Here is a 22,109-nt window from a genome sequence, read left to right on the forward strand (position 1 = left end):
AGCTGAGTTTTCCCAGGGTTCAATCCAGGCATCTCATGACCATTCCTCATCATCCAAGAGTGCTTCTCCCAGCTTCAGTGGGCGGGGGAAGCTAGTCCCTCGCAGGTGCCATCTGTGGTCTTGCGTCTGGCCACGTCCTCACAGCTCCGCCAAGGCTGACCCTGCTTCGGAGCCCAGAGCGGGGGCTTCTGCGCACAGGAACCAGGAAGGCCACCTCCCCCCACCCATTTTCTCTGTGGCTTGGAGGTAAAACGGCTGACCCAACGTGGAGGCGGAGGGGTTCGCCAGGACGCAAGAAGTTCTCGTAGGCAAAAAGTACACCAGCTGAATGAGGTGAGGCCTGTCAAACTGGATTACAGGAATTCAAAAGGACTCCTCTTTGGGTCTCAAGCTGAATTACAACCGTAGCATTTTACAAACACTCAGAGAAGTGGGATGGCGGTCTCTGTGTTAGTGGAATAGAAGCACGGCTGGGGGGGGCAGTGTGGCTTTCAAGGGGAAGACCAGCTGTGCTGCCCTGGTACTTTTAAGAGTCAACACACACTTGCCGTTTGTGTAAAATGCACACCCCTCTTTGTATTCTTGGGTTGGGTTCCATGCAGGTTTTCAAGCAGATCACACAGAGAGGGTTTCTCTTCCACCTGACTTGTTTCTTAGAAGAGGGGCTCCCAAAGCAGCGTTCCAAGATCTTTGGGTGGTCTGTGGTCTGTCTGCAAAAATACAATAAAAAAACCATACAGCCCCTAGCACAACACATTGCAAAATACTCCCTCATTGCAAGAAGTGAGGTTTCAGGAAACCAGACAGAGGGCCTTCTCGGTGGTGGCGCCCGCCCTATGGAATGGCCTCCCTTCAGATGTGAAGGAAATAAGCAGCTATCCTATTTTTAAAAGACATCTGAAGGCAGCCCTGTTTAGGGAAGTTTTGAATATTTAATGCTGTATTGTTTTTAACACTCAATTGGGAGCTGCCCAGAGTGGCTGGGGAAATTCAGCCAGATGGGTGGGGTATAAATAATAAATTATTAGTATTGTTGCAATGGGTGCAACAGGAAGAAAAATTAACTCACCAAGGCTCTCAGCAATTTTCAGGTGGTCTCTGGGGGAGGGGAAGTTTTGGGAACCAAATGGCTGAGAAACTTAGTTGGCCCATCCGCAGCTCTATGTCATGTCCAGCCTGTTGCTTTGGCGTGGTAGGTTCTGCCACTGCTGTGTGAGTTGGGACGGTGATCAAGTGGATCAGGCATGGTCCAGATGTAGAAATGGGATTGGAGGGTCCTTGCACAGAACAGATATTTATGTATTTTGCAAAAGAAAAAAAACTATACCGCCAGTTGTTAGGGAAAATAGCAAAATGATTCTTGGTACCCTGGTTCAGTTGCCTCGGACGACCAGTCAATCTGGACGCCCGTCAGACCAATTAAATGGTGTTTATTAGCATTGCAATGCCAGCAACACGACATAGCTAATGGCCTCCGACGCTTACGAAGCATTTCTCTGCTTCTACTGTCTTGGCCGACTTGCTCGGTGCACGGCTAGCTTTCTCACAATCCTTCTCGACGTTCTTTGGCCATTTGGGTTTTTTCCATAACGAACAGAACACTGAGAAAGTATAGCACAGCATAAAATCAATAAAATTCATAAAACCTCTTTGAAATACATCACAAATCACTAGATCAGCACAAGATGAAGAGAGCTAGATCACCCTTCAGGGAAAGGCTGCCTGGGGCCAGGTAGAGAGCTTGGTTTTAAATGAGAGCCCAGAGAGACAGAGGTCACAGGGGATACCTGGTGAAATGGGGGGACATGGAAAGCTGACTTGGGCCCACCTACACGTCATCAATATTGCCTTCACTGGCTGGCAGGGCCCTCTCCCTGGAACGTGTCCAGAGGAGGGCAACTAGAATGGTCAAAGGCCTGGAAACGATGCCTTATGAGGAACGGCTAAGGGAGCTGGGCATGTTTAGCCTGGAGAAGAGGAGGTTAAGGGGTGATATGATAGCCATGTTCAAATATATAAAAGGATGTCACATAGAGGAGGGAGAAAGGTTGTTTTCTGCTGCTCCAGAGAAGCGGACACAGAGCAATGGATCCAAACTACAAGAAAGAAGATTCCACCTAAACATTAGGAAGAACTTCCTGACAGTAAGAGCTGTTCGACAGTGGAATTTGCTGCCAAGGAGTGTGGTGGAGTCTCCTTCTTTGGAGGTCTTTAAGCAGAGGCTTGACAACCATATGTCAGGAGTGCTCTGATGGTGTTTCCTGCTTGGCAGGGGGTTGGACTCGATGGCCCTTGTGGTCTCTTCCAACTCTAGGATTCTATGATTCTCCCAGGCCGCCTGCAGGCGCTCTCGCACTGAGCTGTGACTCTTCCGTAAACCAGAGGGAAATGGTGATCTCTTGAGACACAAAGGACAGAGAAGGGGCAGGATGGAGACCAACAAGCTAGAAATCCCCAAAGGGGTGGAATCAAGGTGGGTGGTGAAACTGGGCAGGTGCCATCTTCCTCTATACTTAGGGGGCACAGGACTCTCCATGGCTGCTGACTGAGGACTGTGTTTCACCTCCACTGTCAAGGCAGCAATGATTCTGAATACCAGTTGCTGGCAGCCACAGGCATTTGGTGTTAAAGGAGGATAAGGAGATTGCGAAGGAGCGGAATGAGTTAATAGAATCAAAGAATTGAAGAGATAATAATAATAACAATTTTTTGAAAATTATTGAAAAACAGGGCTCAGGGCGGCTAACAACAAATTTAAAACACTTTAAAACACTTAATTATAAAAACAGCATATAATACAGTATAAAAACATGAATGACAATAAAAATCAAAAATCAATTAGATAATTCTCCAGGGCTAGCTGGCTGAATTGGTCCTACTTGGGCCAGCAAGGAGGCCGGGGGAGAATTAGCTGTGGGGTCTCAGAGTGGGTGAGGGAAGGGAAGGGAAATAAAAGATAAGGCTGAATTCAGATTAAAGGCCAGGTGGAATAGCTCTGTCTTACAGGCCCTGCGGAAGGAGGTTAAATCCTGCAGGGCCCTGGTCTCCTGGGACAGAGCATTCCACCAGGTCGGAGCCACCACTGAGAAGGCCCTGACCCTGGCGGAGGATAGTCTGACTTCCTTAGAAAAACAATGTTTTTCTAGGTAATTTTTATAACACTCCCACTCCTTAGTGAACTTTTGGCTTGCTCTATTCCTAGTTGTTCCTGTCATTTTAGCCAGCTCAATGTATTCAAATAACTTTACTTGCCATTCCTCCTTTGTCGGGACCTTTTCCCCCTTCCATTTTCTGGCAATGAGCATTCTTGCCAGATGGGCGAGTATAAATAAATTATTATTATTATTATTATTATTATTATTATTATTATTATTTATTATTATTATCATTGCCGCTGTAGTGGCATATAAGAATATCCCCCTTTTCTCGCTCAGAAGATCTCCTGCTCACAGAGGACCCTCCCTTGCCCGCTCCCAGCCTCCCTCGCAGGGTTGTCGCGCAGACCCGACGGGGAGGCGGAGCAGCAGGGCGCCCCCTGGCGGGGAGAAAAGCCGCGACACGCAGGCGAGGAAACGGAGAGAGACGCGGGCCGAGCGCCCCTAGCGGCGAAGGACGGAACTCCGCGGCCGGGCCGTCCCTCCCTCTCTGGCGGCGTCACGTGGCGGCGGGAGGCGGGCTGGGCGGGGACGTGGCAGAGCGTGCGGGCGCCAGGCGGGCGCCTGCGTGGCCAATCGGCGCCTCGGGGAGCCGCGCGAGGCCCCGCCTCCGCCCGCCCTGGCGCATGCGCGCCGGCCCTCGTCGGGCCTCTCCGGCTGAGGCGGCGCTCGGGCGCGATGGCGGCGGCGGTGGCGGCGGGCCGCTGGGAGGTGGTGGGGAAGGCCGGCCGGAGGGGCGCCGCCGGAGGAGGAGGAGGCGGAGGGCCCCCCTCGGGGCGGAAGGCGCCGGCCGGTGAGTGCGGAGAAGTCGAGCCTCCCGGGCCCGAGGCAGGCTACCCGCCCCGAGTCCTGGGCTGAGCGGCCTCCAAGGCCCGGTAGACCCCGAGGAGCGTCTCCCCCCGGACCCCGGGGCCCGGCTCCGAGGGCCTTCAGAAGGGAGGCTGCGGGGAACCAGGCAGAGGGCCTTCTCGGGGGTGGCGCCCGCCCTGTGGAACTCCCTTCCACCAGATGTCAAGGAGATAAAGAACTATCTGACTTTTAGAACAAAAAAAATTTTTTTCCCTTCCAGTAGCACCTTAAAGACCAACTAACTTAGTTGGTCTTTAAGGTGCTACTGGAAGGGAAAAAATTTTTTTTTTGTTTTGACTATGGCAGACCAACACGGCTACCTATCTGTAACTGACTTTTAGAAGGCATCTGAAGGCTGTTCCCTGTTGAGGGAAACTTTTAATGTTTGATGGACTACTGTATTTTAATATTCTGTTGGAAGCCGCCCAGAGTGGCTGGGGAAGCCCAGGCAGATGGGCGGGGTATAAATAACAATTATTATTATTATTATTATTATTATCATTGGTGCTGACCTTTAAAGCCCTAAACAGCCTCGGCCCAGTAGACCTGAAGGAGCTTCTCCACCCTGAACACTGCGGTCCAACTCTGAGGACCTTCTGGTGCTTCCCTCCCTGCAAGAAGCCAAGTTACAGGGAACCAGGCAGAGGGGCTTCTCGGTGGTGGCGCCCGCCCTGTGGAAATCCCTCCCAGCAGATGTCAAGGAAATAAGCAGCTATCTTATCTTTAAAAGACATCTGAAGGCAGCCCTGTTATAATAATAATAATAATAATAATAATAATTTATTATTTATACCCCGCCCATCTGGCTGGGCCTCCCCAGCCACTCTGGGTGGCTTCCATAGAAACCAAAGATACAGTAAAATATCACACATTAAAAACTTCACTGAACAGGGCTGCCTTAAGATGTCTTCTGAATGTCAGGTAGTTGTTTATCGCTTTGACATCTGCTGGAAGGGCGTTCCACAGGGCGGGCGCCACTACCGAGAAGGCCCTCTGCCTGGTTCCCTGTAGCTTTGCTTCTCGCAATGAGGGAACCGCCAGAAGGCCCTCGGAGCTGGACCTCAGTGTCCGGGCAGAATGATGGGGGTGGAGACGCTCCTTCAGGTATACAGGACCGAGGCCGTTTAGGGCTTTAAAGGTCAGCACCAACACTTTGAATTGTGCTCGGAAACGTACTGGGAGCCAATGTAGGTCTTTCAAGGCCGGTGTTATATGGTCTCGGCGGCCGCCCCCAGTTGAGGGAAGTTTTAAATATTTGATGCTGTATTGTTTTTAATACTTGATTGGAAGCTGCCCAGAGTGGCTGGGGAAACTTAGCCAGATGGGCGGGGTATAAATAATAAATTATTATATTATTATTATACCCCAGGGTGGGGGGGGCAGGGGCAGCTGCACATTCGGCCTGTGACGGTTCTCTCTGCTCTGGGCCCTCAGCTCCCTCGGCCGTGCCGGAGAGCCTCCTGGAGCTGCGCCTGGACAAGGCGGCGGCGGCATCTGGACGGCGGCGGCAGCAGAGCAAAGATGAGGTTCCGCCTCCTCTGCCGGGGCAGCCGGCGTCCAGGAAGGCCGCGGCCGGCGGCGGCAAGAGCAGCAAGAAGGCTCCGCCTGGCGGGGACCCGGCGCCCAAGCAGGGCCGCTTCCGCAGCCTAGAGGACGCGCTCAAGGCGGTGAGTGGCTGGCGGGAAGGGGGATCTGCGGGCGCTGCTGCCTGCCCGGGACGGCAGCTGCGGGGAAGCCCCGGGAGGTCACGGGAGACTGGGGGGGGCAGCACAAGCTGCACCGGGTGGCCGATGGGCCCCCAGCCCCCTTCCTTAACCTCTTCTCTGCCCATGGTGAGGTCTGCCTAGGGCAGGCATAGGCAAACTCGGCCCTCCAGGTGTTTTGAGACTCCCATCATCCCTAGCAGGACCGATGGCCAGAGATGATGGGAATTGTAGTCCCAAAACACCTCGAGGGCCGAGGTTGCCTATGCCTGGACTAGGGCGAGGCAGGCGGAGATGCTTCCGTCCTCCTCCGCTCCATCCATCCAAGTCAGCTGGTCTGTCCTGCGCCAGGGCTGCTTCTCCAGCGGTGCCCACCCCATCGTTTTAAGCACTGTGCAATGTCTTGATTTGTCAGCTGCCTTGAGTTTCTCTTTATGCGGAGGCAGGCCATCATTCCTTAAAAGTATCCAGAATTGCTCTACTGGCCGTGGGTTTGCCCCCTGAGGTGAATATTTCACCTAGCTAGAGCAAGGAACTTTAGAAGAAACCACAAGTTGTCCATACGTGCATCAAGGTCTCCTCCCCATCCCATGTATCTAGGGCTGTTCTTTGAACCATTTCCATGAAGGGACTGTGTCTTTCGCCAGCCTTTCCATTGGTGCTGGTGTCTACCTCATGCACAGCCTTTAGCTTCAGAATAAATAGTAATAGTCTAAAAAGGCAACTCGTGTATTTTTTTTATTTTGGAGGAGGGAGTCCTGAACTTTACCTTCCTTAATATATGAGCTGGAAATGTGTTGCCTCCTTCCTGTGTCTTTTCCTAGAATTTGGAAGGTGAAGTACAGAAAATGCGTCTCTTGTTCATGTAGACTAGGGACCAGCTTTAAGCTACAGAAGGAAGGAAGGAAGGAAGGAAGCTGTGCTCTAGGGACTCACTGCCTCCCTCTCCCCCCTTGCCTGGGGGAGGGGGCAAGCAGCTGACACTCCTTCTGAACATTTAATGGGCTCTCCACTTGGCGCATGGATGGGACGCTGGAGAAAGAGCCTTTGGCTGATCAGTCAAGGAACCAGCAGTAGAGCATTTCTCCTGCATGCTGAAAGTTTAATCCCTGACACCTCAAGCTAAATGATCAGGTGCTCTGTGATGTCAAACATCTTTCTCTGCCCAAGACCCTGGAGAGCGACTGCCAAAGAGGGCAGATGGACAGACAGGAAAAGACAGCTTCCTCTTTCCCTTGGGGGCCGGTGGAGTTGAGGTGGGACTCCTTGGCTGAGGGGCAGCCACTTCCGTTTGTGGAATAGGTTCACTTAGAGAGCAGTTCCAGAAACAGCCCAAATTTGCCCTGCTAAAGTGGGGAGGGGCGGGTCTTCCCTTTGCAGCAGCTCAGCTAACTCTTCCCCACCCCCAGCTTGATTTGTCAGAACTCCAGAAGGAGCTGGACAAAAGCTTGAGCATGTTCCCCGAGAATCCTTCTGTGTGGGTCAAAGACCTGGCTGGATATCTGAACTACAAGCTGCAAGCTCCAAAGAGCGACCCCACCCTCAGCCAGCACCCTCATGGTAAGTGTTGCCTTGGAAAGTGCCTTTCTATCAGTTGTGTGTATGTTTGAGAGAGGCCATTTTGCTTGCTTGAACACCCAGAGCACCTGTCCTGCTGTGGGCTTGGTTTGTGGCCTTGGCAGCTGCTTGCACAACATTCAGACTTTCTAGTTCAGTGATCGCAGAGGGAGAAACATGAGTAAGCTCCTGTCAGTGAGATTTTGAATTCTGCAGTTAGAAAACTTCATGCTTGTAAATTGGGTGGGAAGTTGCCAGCATTTGAACGCTGCATGGATTTGTATGGTTTTGCTAGGAATCTTGTTCTTCAGAATTTGGAAATTTGTTCTCTGTTTTTGGCGAACTGCAGAAACAAAAGTAATACCTGACATTTTTGTGCAGCTGTGACGCCAGCGGCAGAATTTTTGCAGCCAAGGAGAGGGTTGTGTGGGTTGTAACCCCTGGAACTCTAAACCAGAGTCTCACTTCTTCATATACCTGAAAATACACTGGTGGTTTCTTTCTTACTCCTTTTAAAAGAAGATAAAATTCTCAGGGTTGCAGCCTTTTTTGTGCCTCCTGGATGAGGAATGTGGGCTTGGCTGCCTGGTTTGGCCTGGGCAGGGAAAAGCCCAAGAGAGAGAGAGGGGCGAGGTCTCCTCCCAGCCATTCCCTCTGAGCTTGTGCGTAGAGAAGCGAGTCTCATAACCACGGCATGTTCAGTTTCTGCTTGGAATGCCTTTCTCGCCCTTTTCTGACCCAAGGGAGGGTGAAAAGCGGCTCCTCTCTTTCCTGCCAATATGCCAAGTAGCTGGAAGCCAAGCAGGGGCGTTATGGGCAGAGTCTGCTGCTTTGGCTTGGGAAGGGTGTCAGGTGCCGAATGCTCCCGGCGTGGCTGCACAATGCTGCCTTTGTCTTCAGCGTTTCCCAGTGGCGTTGGGCAGCAGGGCAGAGGCCAGAAGATCCAAAGATGCTCTTCCCGACTCCACAGGGACGTGGATGCTGGGAGTTAATGAGAAGAGGCTGGCTTTGGCAGCTGGGCAGCATCCTGGGCTGGGGTCTTGCAGACTTTGGGGGTCGCTTATTTCCTTTTCATTCCAAGAGCTCTTATACTCGTCTTCCTGATCAGAATGCATCTCTGCTCCAAAATGCAGGAGCCCTTGACAGACTCACCAATATTTGAATTGTGGTCGACTTTTCAGCTCTGGCCAGGTGGCTTCAGCATTGGCTTCTGGCATTGCGCTGGTGAAGAAGCAGCTGTGCCTGGTTTGGTTCTCATAGGGCAGGCCAGTCACCTCTGCACATTTCTCTCCACGTTATCCTTGTGCTGCCAAGGTAGAATTCTGAACTGGGTTTCCCCGAGAGTCTGATCAAGCCGCAGTTTTGGACTGCTCTGTTGTTTAGGGATTTGGCTTCCCACCTGTGCTTTACTCATGGGAAAGTTGATGCAGCAGTGAGGGCTAACGAACGCCAGCCCTTCCTTCACACTGCCACCTTTCTTTTGGCTGCAGACTATCCCTACTGCCTTGTGAACAAAGAGCTGAGGAGCACCATCAAGTCCTTGCTGTCGAAATCGGCGGGTGTCCTGGAACTTTTCTTTGACCACTGTATTTACACAATGTTGCAAGAGCTGGACAAGACTCCTGGTGAGTGTGAAGTGCAGCCCAGTAAACCAGCCGTTGGGTCAAAGGTTCTGCCACACATGCTCCCTTGAGGGCAGAGAGCAGTTGAGCCAAACTACAGTCATACCTCTTGTTGCGTTTGCTTCATGTTGCAGCTTTTCGGATTGTGAACACAGCAAACCCAGAAGTGTATACTTCCGGGTTTTGCATCACGTGCAGAAGTGTTCTGTGCACTTCACACATGCGCAGAAGCGCTCCATCACACTCTGTGCTTGCACAGAAGCGCCACTCTAGTTGCAGACTTTTCGGGGTGTGAATGGCACCCCGGAATGGATCATGTCCACAACTAGAGGTATCAGTGTATTTGTGCTCAGGGCCCTGGTGGGTGCTTCATGTACCTCAAGGCAGTTTCTGTTCTGGAAGTGGCACTAAAAGTGACCAGGGCTGCCCACTGAGGTTGTGAACAAACCTGATTTCACATCCACCTAATTCTTAATGCTGTTACCCTAAAGGGTGCAGCAAGGAGGTGAAAAGCCTCTGGTGAAGCTGTGGCTTTTGTGGTGAGGTATTGAAAGATGGGGAGCAGCAGGGCAGAGGCGTGTGGGGTGGAGACCTGAGGGGACCCCAAGGGGGAAAGAGGTGCCAGCTGTGATACCTACATTGTAGGGGGTGGACTAGATGACTTGTGGGGTCCCAGCCCTGCAGTTCCGTGGGCCAGCAAGAGCAGCCAGGAGTTGGGTGAGAGGCAGCCAATTAAAGTCGGAGCAAGGGGGAAGGGAGGACGAGGGGTGGGATCAGTGAAGGAACGAGGGTTCGGCTACATTAGTGAACAAGCATGGTGCTGGCTGTGCTCTTATAGGGGACTTCAAGAGGGGATTGGGCCTTTTCCTGGAAGGGGATTGGGGGCCACAGCAAGGACTATGGGCTCTAAAGCTTCTGCCACTCTATATTGTATTGAGTGAAGCGGGACGCCAGGGGGACACGCATACCTGGGTGGGCCTCTGTTCCTCTCCTCCTGCTCTGATCCCACCAGTGTGTTACGGAGTCTGCGGTGTGCAAGGGCTCTGGGCCCCAGGCTGAAACGCCTTACCTGAAGGGCCCTCGCAGTCTTCCTCACCATCCTTGTCTTCCAGGGGACTCCCTGCACGGCTACAGGATCTGCATTCAGGCCATGCTGATGGACAGGCCTAAAGTTGCCACCATGAACTTGAGCAAGGTGGGTAGCTGCAGTTGCCCCGTCCAGCCTGGAGAGGCAGCCCTCTGTCCCTCTCCAAGGTACCAAGGTTTCCCAGAGTTCCTGGTATATTTTACTGAGACAGGTAGTAAAAGTGGAAAGCTATCATCTGTAGAGTAGGAAAGCATACTTTTGCCCCGCATGCACGTGAAACAGGGCCCCTCCCTCCCCGACCCCCTTTTCTCTGTGCTGGGAGTCCCAGCTTCAGTCCCTCACATCTCATATCCCAGAGAAGTCAGGATCTGATGTTCTGTGCTAGAGGGCTCCAGCTGCTTGCGAGGGAGCATTGTCACTCTGGCCCCCTTTCCCACTGGGCTCTGTGCCACCGAGAGTTAATCCTGCAGTCTTTCCCTTTTCCACTTCAGTATCTTGAGCTGCTGAGCTCCCATCAAAGCCGTCCGGCCAAATGTCTCACGATCATGTGGGCCTTGGGTCAAGCTGGATTTACTGATCTTACAGAAGGACTTAAAGGTGAGGATGGCAGCAACTTTGTTTTTTTTTAATGTATATGATGATAAACACTTTGGAATATTTTTGGAGACGTAATAAAAAGATATGGGGGGGGAGGGCTGATCAGGAGCTAGAAGGAGCTGCTCCAGCCCGTTGAATGGTGATGCCCTCTTCTCAGCCTTCCCCAGACCCTCTGGTGGTGTGGCTCAAGAGCATGTTGCGTGGCCTGAAGGCACATGGAGCAGCTGCCTTTCTGAAGCTCAGCAGCCCTGAGCTCCATCCTTGAACGAAGGGCAGAAATGTAACGCTGTTGCTCTCCCAACTCTTTTCCCCACAGTGTGGCTCGGCATTATGTTCCCTGTTCTGGGAATCAAATCTCTCTCCCCGTACGCCATTGCCTACCTGGATCGGCTGCTGTTGTGAGTTGCCATGTCCTTGTTTGTTTGTTTATTCAGCAGGGTTCCAAGTCGTCCCCCCGCCCTGCCCCCCGTGCTATTTGACATCTCTCTGAAGCCTCTGGGAGCTGTCATAGGGAGATTTGGAGCAAATATGCAGATAGCATTCAGCTCTATCTCTCAGTTCCATCAGAATCAGGAGAGGCAGTTAAGGAGTCAGACCAGTGCCTGGAGGTTCAGATGGGTTGGGTGTGGGCCAGTAAACTGCTGCTGGATCCCAAAAGGCAGCTGTGCTGCATGCCCTGGGTTCTCATGTCCGGGAGGCGGCCTGCCTGGGGTGCTCCTGGGTTCAACAGCAAGAGGAAGTCAGCCAGGGATGGTGGGCACAAACAGGGCAGGTTTGGTTTTCCTGCAGTATCGCCCTTCGAGGTAGGCCTGTGGAGGCCCTTGTTCCAGCACGGGGAGCGGAGGCGGAGTTTGTAATGAAGTGGGAGTGGCTTTCCCCAGCTGACAGGCATTGCTTTTTCCTCGGCAGGATGCATCCTAACTTGACCAAAGGCTTTGGTATGATAGGACCCAAGGACTTCTTCCCTCTCATGGACTTTGCCTTCATGCCCAACAACTCTCTATCCCCCAGGTATGACACCAAAAGGGAGACTGGCTCACGGTGCATGTATGGGAAGAGTTAGAGCCCCGCCCCATTACTGGGGAGACTGGGGGTGTCGTGCCTACTTTGGTGTGTCTCTGTTTGCACCGAAACACTGCGGTGGAGCCCCCCCCCCCCCAGCAGAGGGGTATCTCCTTCCTTCCTGGGCATTTATTTATTTTTACTTGAAATTGTTTTTCAGTTGCTTTGAGATGTTTCCTAGGAAGCAATTAATACATGAATAACAGGGAGATACAGAAAAGCCTTTCTGCAGGCTGCCTCACATCTGAGCAAGTTTCCTTCCCTAACCTAAACCCTTGGTAGTTTAGGCAGCATTTTAAAAACCCTGCTGTTAGCATAGAATTCAACTGGTGTTATGATTAGAGTTCAATTTTGATATTTTAATAGATTTCAAATTGACGCTTCTAGTTTACACAACAGGTTACTAAACTGGCTCAAGCCAAATTTAAAATAAAATGTTGAACTCAGGCCCCCAACAGTAACTGTACAAGCTGCGCATTTCTTCCAGAGGATGTAATGTATTTGCTGTATAGTTTAGGACAGTGTTAACAGATACAACTATTTGTATAAAATCCAGGCAGAACTGTGTGCGCGCATGTCTAAATACAGCAGTTCGTATGCAGCAAACGTTCTTTCTCCCCAGCCTGCAGGAGCAGCTGCGCCAGTTGTATCCCCGCCTGAAAGTCCTGGCCTTTGGGGCTAAGCCTGAGACCACCCTGCACACCTACTTCCCTTCCTTCCTCTCCAGAGCCCTGCCCAGCTGCCCCCTTGATATGCAGAAAGAGGTGAGGAGGGGGCAGAAGGGGGGTGGCCTTCCTCGAGCATCTAGTGGGGCTGCCACATTTAGACAACAACTGAGCTAGACTGAGGAGTTTAAAACCTCTGGATGAAATGGTTCCCCCAATTTGTTGAGTCAGAGGATCTATTTTGTGTCTTAATTCCCCCCAGTGCCAAACCCATGGGCGGCAGTTCTTCTGATAAACTGGGCCTCTCTCTCTCTCTCTCTCTCTCTCTCTCTCTCTCTCTCTCTCTCTCTCTCTGAAATAGGAGGGGGTGTCTGCTGGGCCCTCCTTGGGAAGCTCAGCCCCAGGGTTTTCCTGGCTCTTCTCTCTTCCAGTTCCCTTTCTCTCCCCCTTGCTTGGCTGCCAAAGTGTGGGTTGGAATCCAGGCAGACTGGAAAGGTGCCGGACCCTCCCTCAGCCCCCGAGAGACTGGAATGCAAGCAAACTAGTTTTGTTTGTAGCTAATGTGGCAACCTTGAATTTCCCATCTCTTCCGGAGGAATTAAATGTCCTATTAATGATCTAAAAACAAGGAAAACATGTTTTAGCTTGGGAACCATGGCTATTGTTTAGGTGCAAATATTTGCAAATATAATTGATTGGCATCCATGCGGTTGACTACAGCTGCTTTTAACAGGGCCACAGTATCATTGAGTCAGAGCCCAGGGCAGTTCAAGGCAGGTCCTTACGACTTGGCGTTGTCGACAGGTGCATTGCCGACTCTGGCTGTGTCTTGGGCAGACAGAGGTGCCAGGGATGGAAGCTGGAGCATTTTGCGTGCTATGCAGGTGCGAGCGATGAATGGCTCTCTCCCTCTCCCTCTGCTGCAGAGATAGGTGTGCAGCAGCCAAATGATGCTTTCAGATAGACACATACTGTGACACCCAGCCCCACTGCTTTGAACTGTAGCCTCCTTTCTCTCTGTCTGGAACCGTTAGATGGGGAGGAACCTCTTTGGGCCTCCTAATGCAGCACTGAGAGCCAGAGTAAGAAGGAGAGCTCACCCCAAAGGCGGCATGAAGCCAGTTCCAGAAAGAGGGGAGGCTGTAGGGAAGGCACCCCTTCCTGACCCCAACTGGGATCAATAAGGGGGGCACCAGGAATGTCATAAATCTGCCGCGCTATCTTGACATCTTCAGTCCTGTGGCTGCTGCTGCTGTTTGGCCATTAGACTCCTGGGACCAATTCTGCTTTCGTCCCGTGCAGCTGCTCAACTGCCTGGCCGAAGGCCTCCGCCTGGATCCCCTCAGCTTCAATGTCTGGAGGCAGCTGTACATCAAACACCTCCCACAGTCAAGGTGAGACTCGGCAGGGATGCTTCCCCAGTGCATGCCCTGCTTGACGCTTTGGAAACCTGCAGGATACCAATCCTGCTTACAGTCGTGGTGGTTGAACATCCGCTTGAACTTTTTGGAAAGGCTGTGCTTCGAGCCCTCGTGGTTGCTAAAACGACGCAAAGTCCGCCTGGGAGCGGAGGAGCCTCCCCTGCTTCGCAGGGAGAGCAGTGGGGTGTCTCTCTTGGGGAAGGTGCATGCAACAATGAGCCAGCGTGGTGTAGTGGTTAAGAGTGCTAAACTCGTAATCTGGTGAACCAGGTTCGCTTCCCCGCTCCTCCACCTGCAGCTGCTGGGTGACCTTGGGCCAGTCACGCTTCTCTGAAGTCTCTCGGCCCCACTCACCCCACAGAGTGTTTGTTGTGGGGGAGGAAGGGAAAGGAGATTGTGAGCCGCTTTGAGACTCCTGAAGGGGAGTGAAAGACGGGATATCAAATCCAAACTCAAAAAACAGGCCAGGCTCTGCAGAGATCCTTGAGCTGATGTCTTTGCTTTGTTTTCCCAGCCTGCTCCTGAATCACTTTGTGCAGACCTGGGACAGCACTTCCAAAAAGGTTTGTGGCTCCTGCTCTTTGGACTGCCTCTGGCTTGAAGCAGTAGTTTGTGTGCTCGGGACAGACAACACGGATGAATTAATGGCCTGCCTGTCTGGTCCAGGCCAAAGCAGGCCAGTGCTAGGCAGCAGTCCATCCCCAAAGGCTGCTCCATTGCTAAGGTTCAGTCGTTCCAGCTCAGCACAGCTTGTGCTTCCTGCTAGTTCTGTCTGCTTCTGAGGTCTGCTATCCCCCATGAGCTGCATGGACAGGATGAGTTTGACCTCTGAAAGGGATGCTGCTGCTGCTGCCCACATTCTCCATAGTTTGCATCTAGTTCAGAGCAGGGCCTGGGAGGTGCCCATCTGGCTTGAGTGGGGCTCAAGCAGGGGGATTGGATTTAAATCAAATCAGTTTAAATCACGATTTAAATCACTAATCAGTAACACTTGATTTAAATCTCTTTTTTTTTTACTGAAAGACTCCTTCTCGCTGGTATAATCTTAATATTTACAACCAGATGGAGGTTTCATTTTTGGAATAATAAATTTTCAGAGTAGTTTTTACAATTCTATCAAAAATTAACTGATTTGGTTATACTGTTAGAAATACATAGACAGATAATTATGAAATTATTGTGAGGTTTAATAAGTTAACTGTTTATATTTGGACAACTTTTCTGCTGTACTTTATTGGAAGGAGAAAAACAATCATTTCCTTAATAACAATTTAAACAATTTAGTTAACTAAAACAAGAACATTATAGCATCTGTATCCATGTTTGTTAACTGATATGGTTAAACAATTAAAAAAAAAACTTAGACTGAGTTTTAGCACACATGAAAACCTTAAAACAAATCCTTTGAATAGCCTTTGGACTCAAATTTTTCCTCCAAAAGCATTTTATTTTAAAAATATGATTTAAATAAAAAATTGCTTTAAAAACCATTGATTTTTATCCACCCTGGGCTCAAGGGTGGGGTGCACAGAGGCAAGGCCCCTGACAGGGGACTGGGGAGGGCAGCAAAGCACCTGGCTGTCTGGCCCTTCAGCCCCCCCCCCCCATTCCTGCTGCTTCTGTAGGGCTGCAAGCATCCCGGTGTGGTCCAAGGCTCACCTGTGGCTTTGAGATGGTGTTTGTGGACCGTTTCTCTTCCAGATGCGGAAATCTTTACAGGAAACAGTTCATTCGTTCAAAGTCACAAACGAGGAGCTGACCATGAAAGGACCAAACAGCGAACAGGATGTTGCAGCTTGCAGAGCTGCCTGTAAGGTATTGCTATTATTTATTCAATTTGTATACCTCCCTTCATCTGTAGATCTTAGAGCAGTTATAATAATAATAAGAATTTATTATTTATACGCTGCCCATCTGGCTGAGTTTCCCCAGCCACTCTGGGCGGCTCCCAATCAAGTGTTAAAAACAGTACAGCGTTAAATATTAAAAACTTCCCTGAACAGGGCTGCATTCAGATGTCTTTTAAAGAGAAGATAGCTGCTTATTTCCTTCACATCTGAAGGGAGGGTGTTCCATAGGGAACAACATAGTATAAAAACACAAAATACACAATAAAAACAGGAACAAAAAGAAACCCCAAATCTCCCCTCCCACAACACATTTCAAAGGGTGTCTGGTGTTAGGCAGCCAAAGGCCTGGTTAAAAAGGAATGTTTTTGCCTGGTGTATAATGAAGGCACCAGCTGAACGTCCCTGGGGAGAACAGTCCACAAATGGGAAGCCACTGCAGAAAAGGCCCTTTCTTGTGTTGCTGCCCTCTGGACTTTCCTTGAAGAAATTACACAAAGAAGGGCCCCAAAGGATGATCTCAGGATCCAGCTTGGTTCATGTGCAGAGAGGCGGTCCTTGAGGTACTGCTGTCCTGAGCCATTTAAGACTTTATACGTCAAAACGAGCACTTTGAATTAGCAGCCAGTGCAGTCGGACCAGGATCGATGTAACATGCTCAAACCGTCTTGCCCCGGTGAGCAACCAGGCTGTCCAATTCTGCACTAGCTTTTCTTCAGAGGCAGCCCTACGTGTAACGCATTGCAGTAATCTAACGTAGAGGTTGCCAGGGCATAGACAACAGAAGTTAGGCGGTCCCTGTCCAGATGGGGGCACAGCTGGGCCACCGATGGAAGGCACTCTGGACCACTGAGGCCACCTGAGCCTCAAGCAACAGCAAAGGATCCAGAATGATCTCCATCCTTGTGGGTAGGTGACCAGGTGGGCTAGCCATCTGCATCCCAGAGATTCTCCTACCTGTTTCTTCTCTTTGTGTTTCCCCTTCAGAACCTGCTGCTGAAAATGAAAGCCAGTGGCCTTCCTTGGGCTCGGCTGCTGCTGGTCGCCTTGGTATTCACTGCGGGGTTCCTAATGCATGACATCAGGACTCATGGCTCCTTTGAAGGTGAGGCCCTGCCCCTGGAGGAAAGGGAGGTGTTGCGTTCCAAAGGCAAGGAAGGATTGGACCCTGATTAATAAAATACACACGAGGCTTGGTCAGCAAGACTGGGAGGCAGGGCGAATAATCCTCTGTCACACCCTGGCCCAGGTCCCTTTATTAACAAAAGAACTTTTAGCACAGCGCTTGCAAGAGCCAATCAGATGTCCTCTGAGCATTTCAAAAACATCCTCATGTGGGACAAAGTCAGATCAGAGGAATCCAAAAACTACTTTGAGTATGCATACATGTCTTTAGGCTAAATAAAACAGGGATCAAGGAGGAATGCATTTCGCAAACCCTGGAGGTCATAAACAGCAGTAAACATGAGGGGGAGGTTGGCAAGGAAAGATAGATATCTCGATCACCTCCTATGTGAAACTCTATTTCCTGGCCCTAAGACTAACAAAACCAAGGAAAGGTACATCAGAGAAGCTACCTACTATCTTTATGGCCCAGGATGCCTGGTGAAGCAACTGGCCTGTGTATTTAGAATGCTTGTATGTGCCTCTCAGGTAGAGAAAATGAATAGTAAAGATGGGTAGAGATGCAGAGGCTTATGAGATTTAATCAGAAATTATTGTCAATGAATCAAGCCCAGTCAAAGCAATGCTTTCATCACTGACACAATGGCTTGCTCCATTTTTCATAATTCCTCTTGGCAATCCCACCTGACCCCCACAGGAGGCACGTGGGAGGCGGCTGCCCCAAAGACACCCCCACTCAGGGGAGCATGTTGTGTTTTCCAGCTTCTGCCTCGGCTCAGGTGCTCCGCTCTTCCGGCATCCTCTCCGCATCCCAGCAAGCCTGGAGCAGAGTTTCCCACTTCTCTGGGGAGGGGTACAGGTCAGTGGCTTGCGCTGGCGCTCTGTCGGCAGGGAGGCCCCCTCCCTTCAAGGGGGACCAGCGCAGAAGAGCGCTCTCCCTCTGGGCGGCCCTTGGGAGGGAGCCTGTTGCCAGGGGCTCACCCTGCTCCCGCCCCTTGTTCCTTGCAGCTGGCTGGAAGCAAACATGCCTCTCTACTACTCTCGCGTGGCCACCGTGCTGGGACCCAACCTGGAGCTGGTCTGGGCGAAGACAAACGAAACGGCCGCCTACATCTCTGGGAAGTGCTCTGCTCAGCTCACCTGGCTCAGTGACAACCTCCCCAGGTTCATCGAATGGGTAAGGGTGGAGCCGCCCCCCCCCCCCCGTTTGCTTGCTGGAGGCAGGGAAGGCGAGATGGGTTGGGGTGTCAAAGGAGAGAGGCGGGCATCAGCGGAGAAGGTTGTTGAAGGTGGCGGTGAGATGCAGGCCCTGATGGTGGACTTCCCAAAAGAGGCATCTGGTGGGCCACTGTGAGAACAGGAAGCTGGACTAGATGCCCCACCCCCACCCCTGACCACTGCCTCCTCTTAAGGGGGTCAGCGGCAGACCAGGCAAGGCAGAGTTCTGTGCAGAGAATGTGCCAGGCAGATGGTTACAGAGGCACAGCCGGGCTGTGAACTGTCAAGCAATGTTTTTGTTTTGGGCTGGTTTTAACCTCTCTAGGCCTTCAACCATTTATCTGCCAAGCTGGATGGTGGGAAAGCCAGTTCACTGGCAGGCACCCTCTGCACCGGCCCATTCACCTGGGTCAACAGGCTCCGGTTCTGCGCATGTGGGCAGTGCCGCTGAGGAAAGACAGCTGCAGCAGTATCCGCCACTCCAATGAGTAGCAAGAACGGGCAGAAGCCATGAGGTGGCAGCGGCAGTTGAAGGCCCTTGACCTGAGCTGCTGGGACTTGTCCCTTTGCAGAGGAGCCAAATGTTGCTCCCAGTATTTTCAGAGTGTGTCTGCCTGCCTGCCTTTCTCTTCCCCACCCCATCCCTGGGTCCTATTTCCTGTAAGTGCCTTAAGGGGATCTGGACCTGTGCTTATGGATCCCCATCTGCTGGTGGCCACCCTGTTCTCATAGACCACAGTTCCTTTTGATCCATATGCCAGTCCGTAACAGAGGAACAGGGATCTGGGCCCTGCCCGCCCTCTAGCTAGGAGTGTTCCAGTTTCTGGGGTCTGGCCAGCCACAGCTTCTCTGCCTAGCAAGGGCAGGGCTGGCACTTGAGCCTGGCTGAGCCGCCTCGTCTTCCCTGCCAGCTCCAGACCCGGGTTCCAGACTCTGTGCTGCATGGGGCGGAATACCTCAAGGAGCTGCTGCTCTTCCTCATGCGGAACTACTTCCTGCCTGCTGTGGACTACGTTGCTGGGTCGCTGGAGGGGGCCTGGAAACTCTGGGTGGCTTCCTGCAAGTGAGTATGGTCTGCGCACAGCATCCTTGGTGCCACGCAAAGCAGACAGCAGAAGAGAAGTAGGAATAGAAGAACACCGAATGGGGAGGGGGAACCCACTTCAGGTTCCGGGGGGGGGGCGGGTCCAAACTGCTTGGAGACAAAACATGTCCAGGAGGCCTAGAGCATGCATGCTCACCCTCTGCTCTCTCCTCCAGTGGCAAAGGGTCCTGGGAGTGCTTGCGGAAACATGTGACCAGCCTCAGCCATTCCTCTTGGACGTACCTGCAAGACACCACCGTGGCCATCAGAGACTGGGCTCTGGCCATCGTCTCTGGGCACTAGTCGAGGCCCAGGGCTCAGGAGCTGGGCGTGAGGTTTGGGTCACTGCTCTCCCATTGCTGCTGGCAGCAGGATGTGCCAACTCACTGTTCCGCAGGCAGGCCACAAAGCGAGGGGCAGCCTCCACCTCTGACTTGCCGCTGAAGCCCAGCAGGCCGGAAGCCTCCCAGCTCCCCACCCACTGTGCAGTCGTTCTTTGTCTCCACTCCAGCCTTGCTGAAAAAGCCAGTTGTCTGCTGTCCGTTTGATGGACTGCACCGGGCGGGAGGCAGGAGTGCACACCCAGGAAGCGGCCCCTCCACCTGTCGGTGGGCAAGCACTTTCTGTATCCTACGTTCAGTGCTGTTACCCCAAATAAATAGGTTGCTGGGGCAGTGACCCCCCTCTCTATCCCTCTGTGCATGGAGCGCCTGTTGCTGCTGCCCTCAGCCTTTTCTCTGCGGCTCCTCCAACTGCCCCTGGCAGCTCAAACCAGTCTCAAGGGCTGGTGCCTGCCCGGGACCCTGCCTTGCCAGTCTCCCACCCATCGCCCTGTGGCCTGAGCAGAGGCTCTGTGGGCATTTCCCCGAGCCGTTAAGCTGCCCCCTTCTCTCAGGTGACTGTGAGTCTTCGCCTTCCCCCAAAGAGCTGCCTTTGCCTTATCGTGGACCCAGGAGGGGAGAGCTCATATTATGCAGCAGGGAGCGCTCATGACTGCAGGGCCCAGAGAGTAGGAACAGGGCAGAGGGGAGAGAGGGCTGGTCAGCTAGGCTGGTAGATCCCTCTCAAGGAAGGGCTGCCACTCCTCTTGCAAGTTCCATAAAGAAGAACTGTGCCAACTCCTGGCTTGAAGGAAAACTAGCTTAGTTGGGGTCCTTCTTTCGCCTTCTGTAATGCCCACTCCTTGGTCTCTTCCCAGGGCCTGTGTGTGGCCTTGAAGTCTGTGTTGTGACCCTGTTCCCAGCATGCCCTCCTCTCTCCCAGCCAGGCATAAGGACGAGCCCTCATTTGGGAGGGCACAGTGGGAAATAGTGGATCAGAAGAAGCAGCTCCTGCTCACCAGGTGCTGCGTCAGTTGCCAGACCCATGTGGGGACTTTGGGGCTGCTTTGCCCCAATTACATTTCTCTCCTGCAGCCAGACTTCCAGAGGTGACGGGACCCTGTCATGACAATGGTGTGCGGCTTTTGTCATGTGCAATAAAGGAAATATCTTTGGTTACATGCTGTGCTTTGATTATTTCTGTGGTAAACTTGCCCCCAACCGCTCGCCCCTCCCACACCTGTCTTTGCTCTCCGGCCAGACCAGGTCCTCTTGGGCAGGGTTGGCAGACACGTTTACCTTTTACAGAAACAGGACAAAATAACACCGGTAAGGCTGCCACCACTCCCTTTGTCCCAGGGGACCCAGAGCCACAACCCAGGGAGAAGGCTGTGTCCCGTTATTGCTGGTTACCCCCACTCCACAAGTTGTATCCACAAACTTGCAGACAGAAATTCTACGGTAGAGCACAACCAAGCGTAAGGCTAGGAATTAGCTTTTCCCCCAGAAAGGCACACAAACCAAAATAGATTCTTTCTTTAAAATTTATTTTAAAAGAACATAAGTAAACATGCTTAAAAAGCAGGCACTTCTTTTGAAACTTACAGGCAAGAAAACAAGAACATTGTAAAGTCTAACTAACTTACATACTCACCACTAAATGACAGAATAGTTAGAGTCCTTTCAACGGTCTGCAGTCAGAGGTTTTTGCAATTCTCCATCACAAAGGACGAAAGGACGGCTACTTAGTTGGAACACCAGCAGCCGGGCGATTTGCGGATTGCAGAGCGCACTTTCCACGCCATTCCCAAGATCTTTTATCCCCAATTTGCCCGTGGCGTCGGAACCCCCAAAACCAATCATAACTCTTGATTATTTTTAAATTCTCCAATGACCGGCTTGCGGGCTAATCAATCTAACTTCTGGCAGCTGGACCAGTTAAGAACCCAGAGCCTAAATCAAAGGGGTTTCCTCCCTTTCCGTGGAGCCTATACAGATGCACATTCCCAGGCAATCAAGGGCAGATAACATCACAGAGGGAATGCACATAACTTCGGACCCAGGTGTCAAACCTTCCATTAAATCAGGGGTTTCCTTTCCCATAATAAACCTTTCACACCCTGGGAGCCTGCTGGTCTGGGGTTAAAGGGACAAAACTTATTTCCCATGGTCCTTGTGGCTTGTTGGTTTCCCACAAGGCCTCACTCTCGTTGCTTGACCAAAGAACAGCTTCTAAACAAACACTAACTTTACTACAATTTCTCTTTGCTGTGAGACCTTTTTTGCTGAGGTTGGCCCCAATTCTTTATTTTAAAACACATTAATAAGTTCAAGTCAAATCAAATATCTTTAATACGGCCAGTGACCAGGAAGTAATTTATAAAAATATGACATTAAAAGTAGTATTGTGCTACAAATAACAGTAGAAATATGGCCAATTCACAGAATTGGTGCTTATATTTATGACCAGGTTTCGACTTTTAAAGTTTTAAAAATTCAATTCAGGTGTTGCTACTGTTTATTATTGTTCCTTCGATGTTTACAATTTGAACTCCGTTGTTGACGTCATTGCTCGTCTTATTCTTGTTGCAATGTAACAGTACTTTGCCACGGACCTGTTAATTTATATATATTAATAAGTTGCTTTTTTGGGCAAAGCCTAGTATTGGGAGGAAAAATGACTGAGCAGAAAAATGACTAAGATTCCACCTAAACATTGGACTCGATGGCCCTTGGGGTCTCTTCTATGATCTCCTTTCCCGCCCCAGCCTCCCCTCGGCTCCTCCCGGGCTGGACT

General features: G+C 51.4%; 1 protein-coding gene across 1 annotated transcript; it reads left to right on the plus strand.

Moving 5' to 3' along the window:
* Window positions 1-3,805: 3,805 nt before the first annotated feature.
* Window positions 3,806-20,491, plus strand: TMEM214 (transmembrane protein 214). Its single transcript, XM_083605153.1, has 17 exons — window positions 3,806-3,948; window positions 5,439-5,671; window positions 7,117-7,267; window positions 8,755-8,889; window positions 9,999-10,081; window positions 10,465-10,570; window positions 10,887-10,968; window positions 11,480-11,581; window positions 12,255-12,396; window positions 13,600-13,691; window positions 14,233-14,281; window positions 15,420-15,533; window positions 16,553-16,670; window positions 17,453-17,549; window positions 17,699-17,867; window positions 18,820-18,971; window positions 19,169-20,491. Exons 1-17 carry the CDS (start codon window positions 3,834-3,836, stop codon window positions 19,293-19,295), a joined length of 2,067 nt encoding a protein of 688 aa, XP_083461279.1. The 5' UTR covers window positions 3,806-3,833; the 3' UTR covers window positions 19,296-20,491.
* The last annotated feature ends 1,618 nt before the right edge of the window (window positions 20,492-22,109 follow it).

The sequence above is a fragment of the Podarcis filfolensis genome (assembly GCF_964270895.1).
Source record: "Podarcis filfolensis genome assembly, chromosome: 3".
In the NCBI taxonomy this organism is placed as follows: domain Eukaryota; kingdom Metazoa; phylum Chordata; class Lepidosauria; order Squamata; family Lacertidae; genus Podarcis; species Podarcis filfolensis.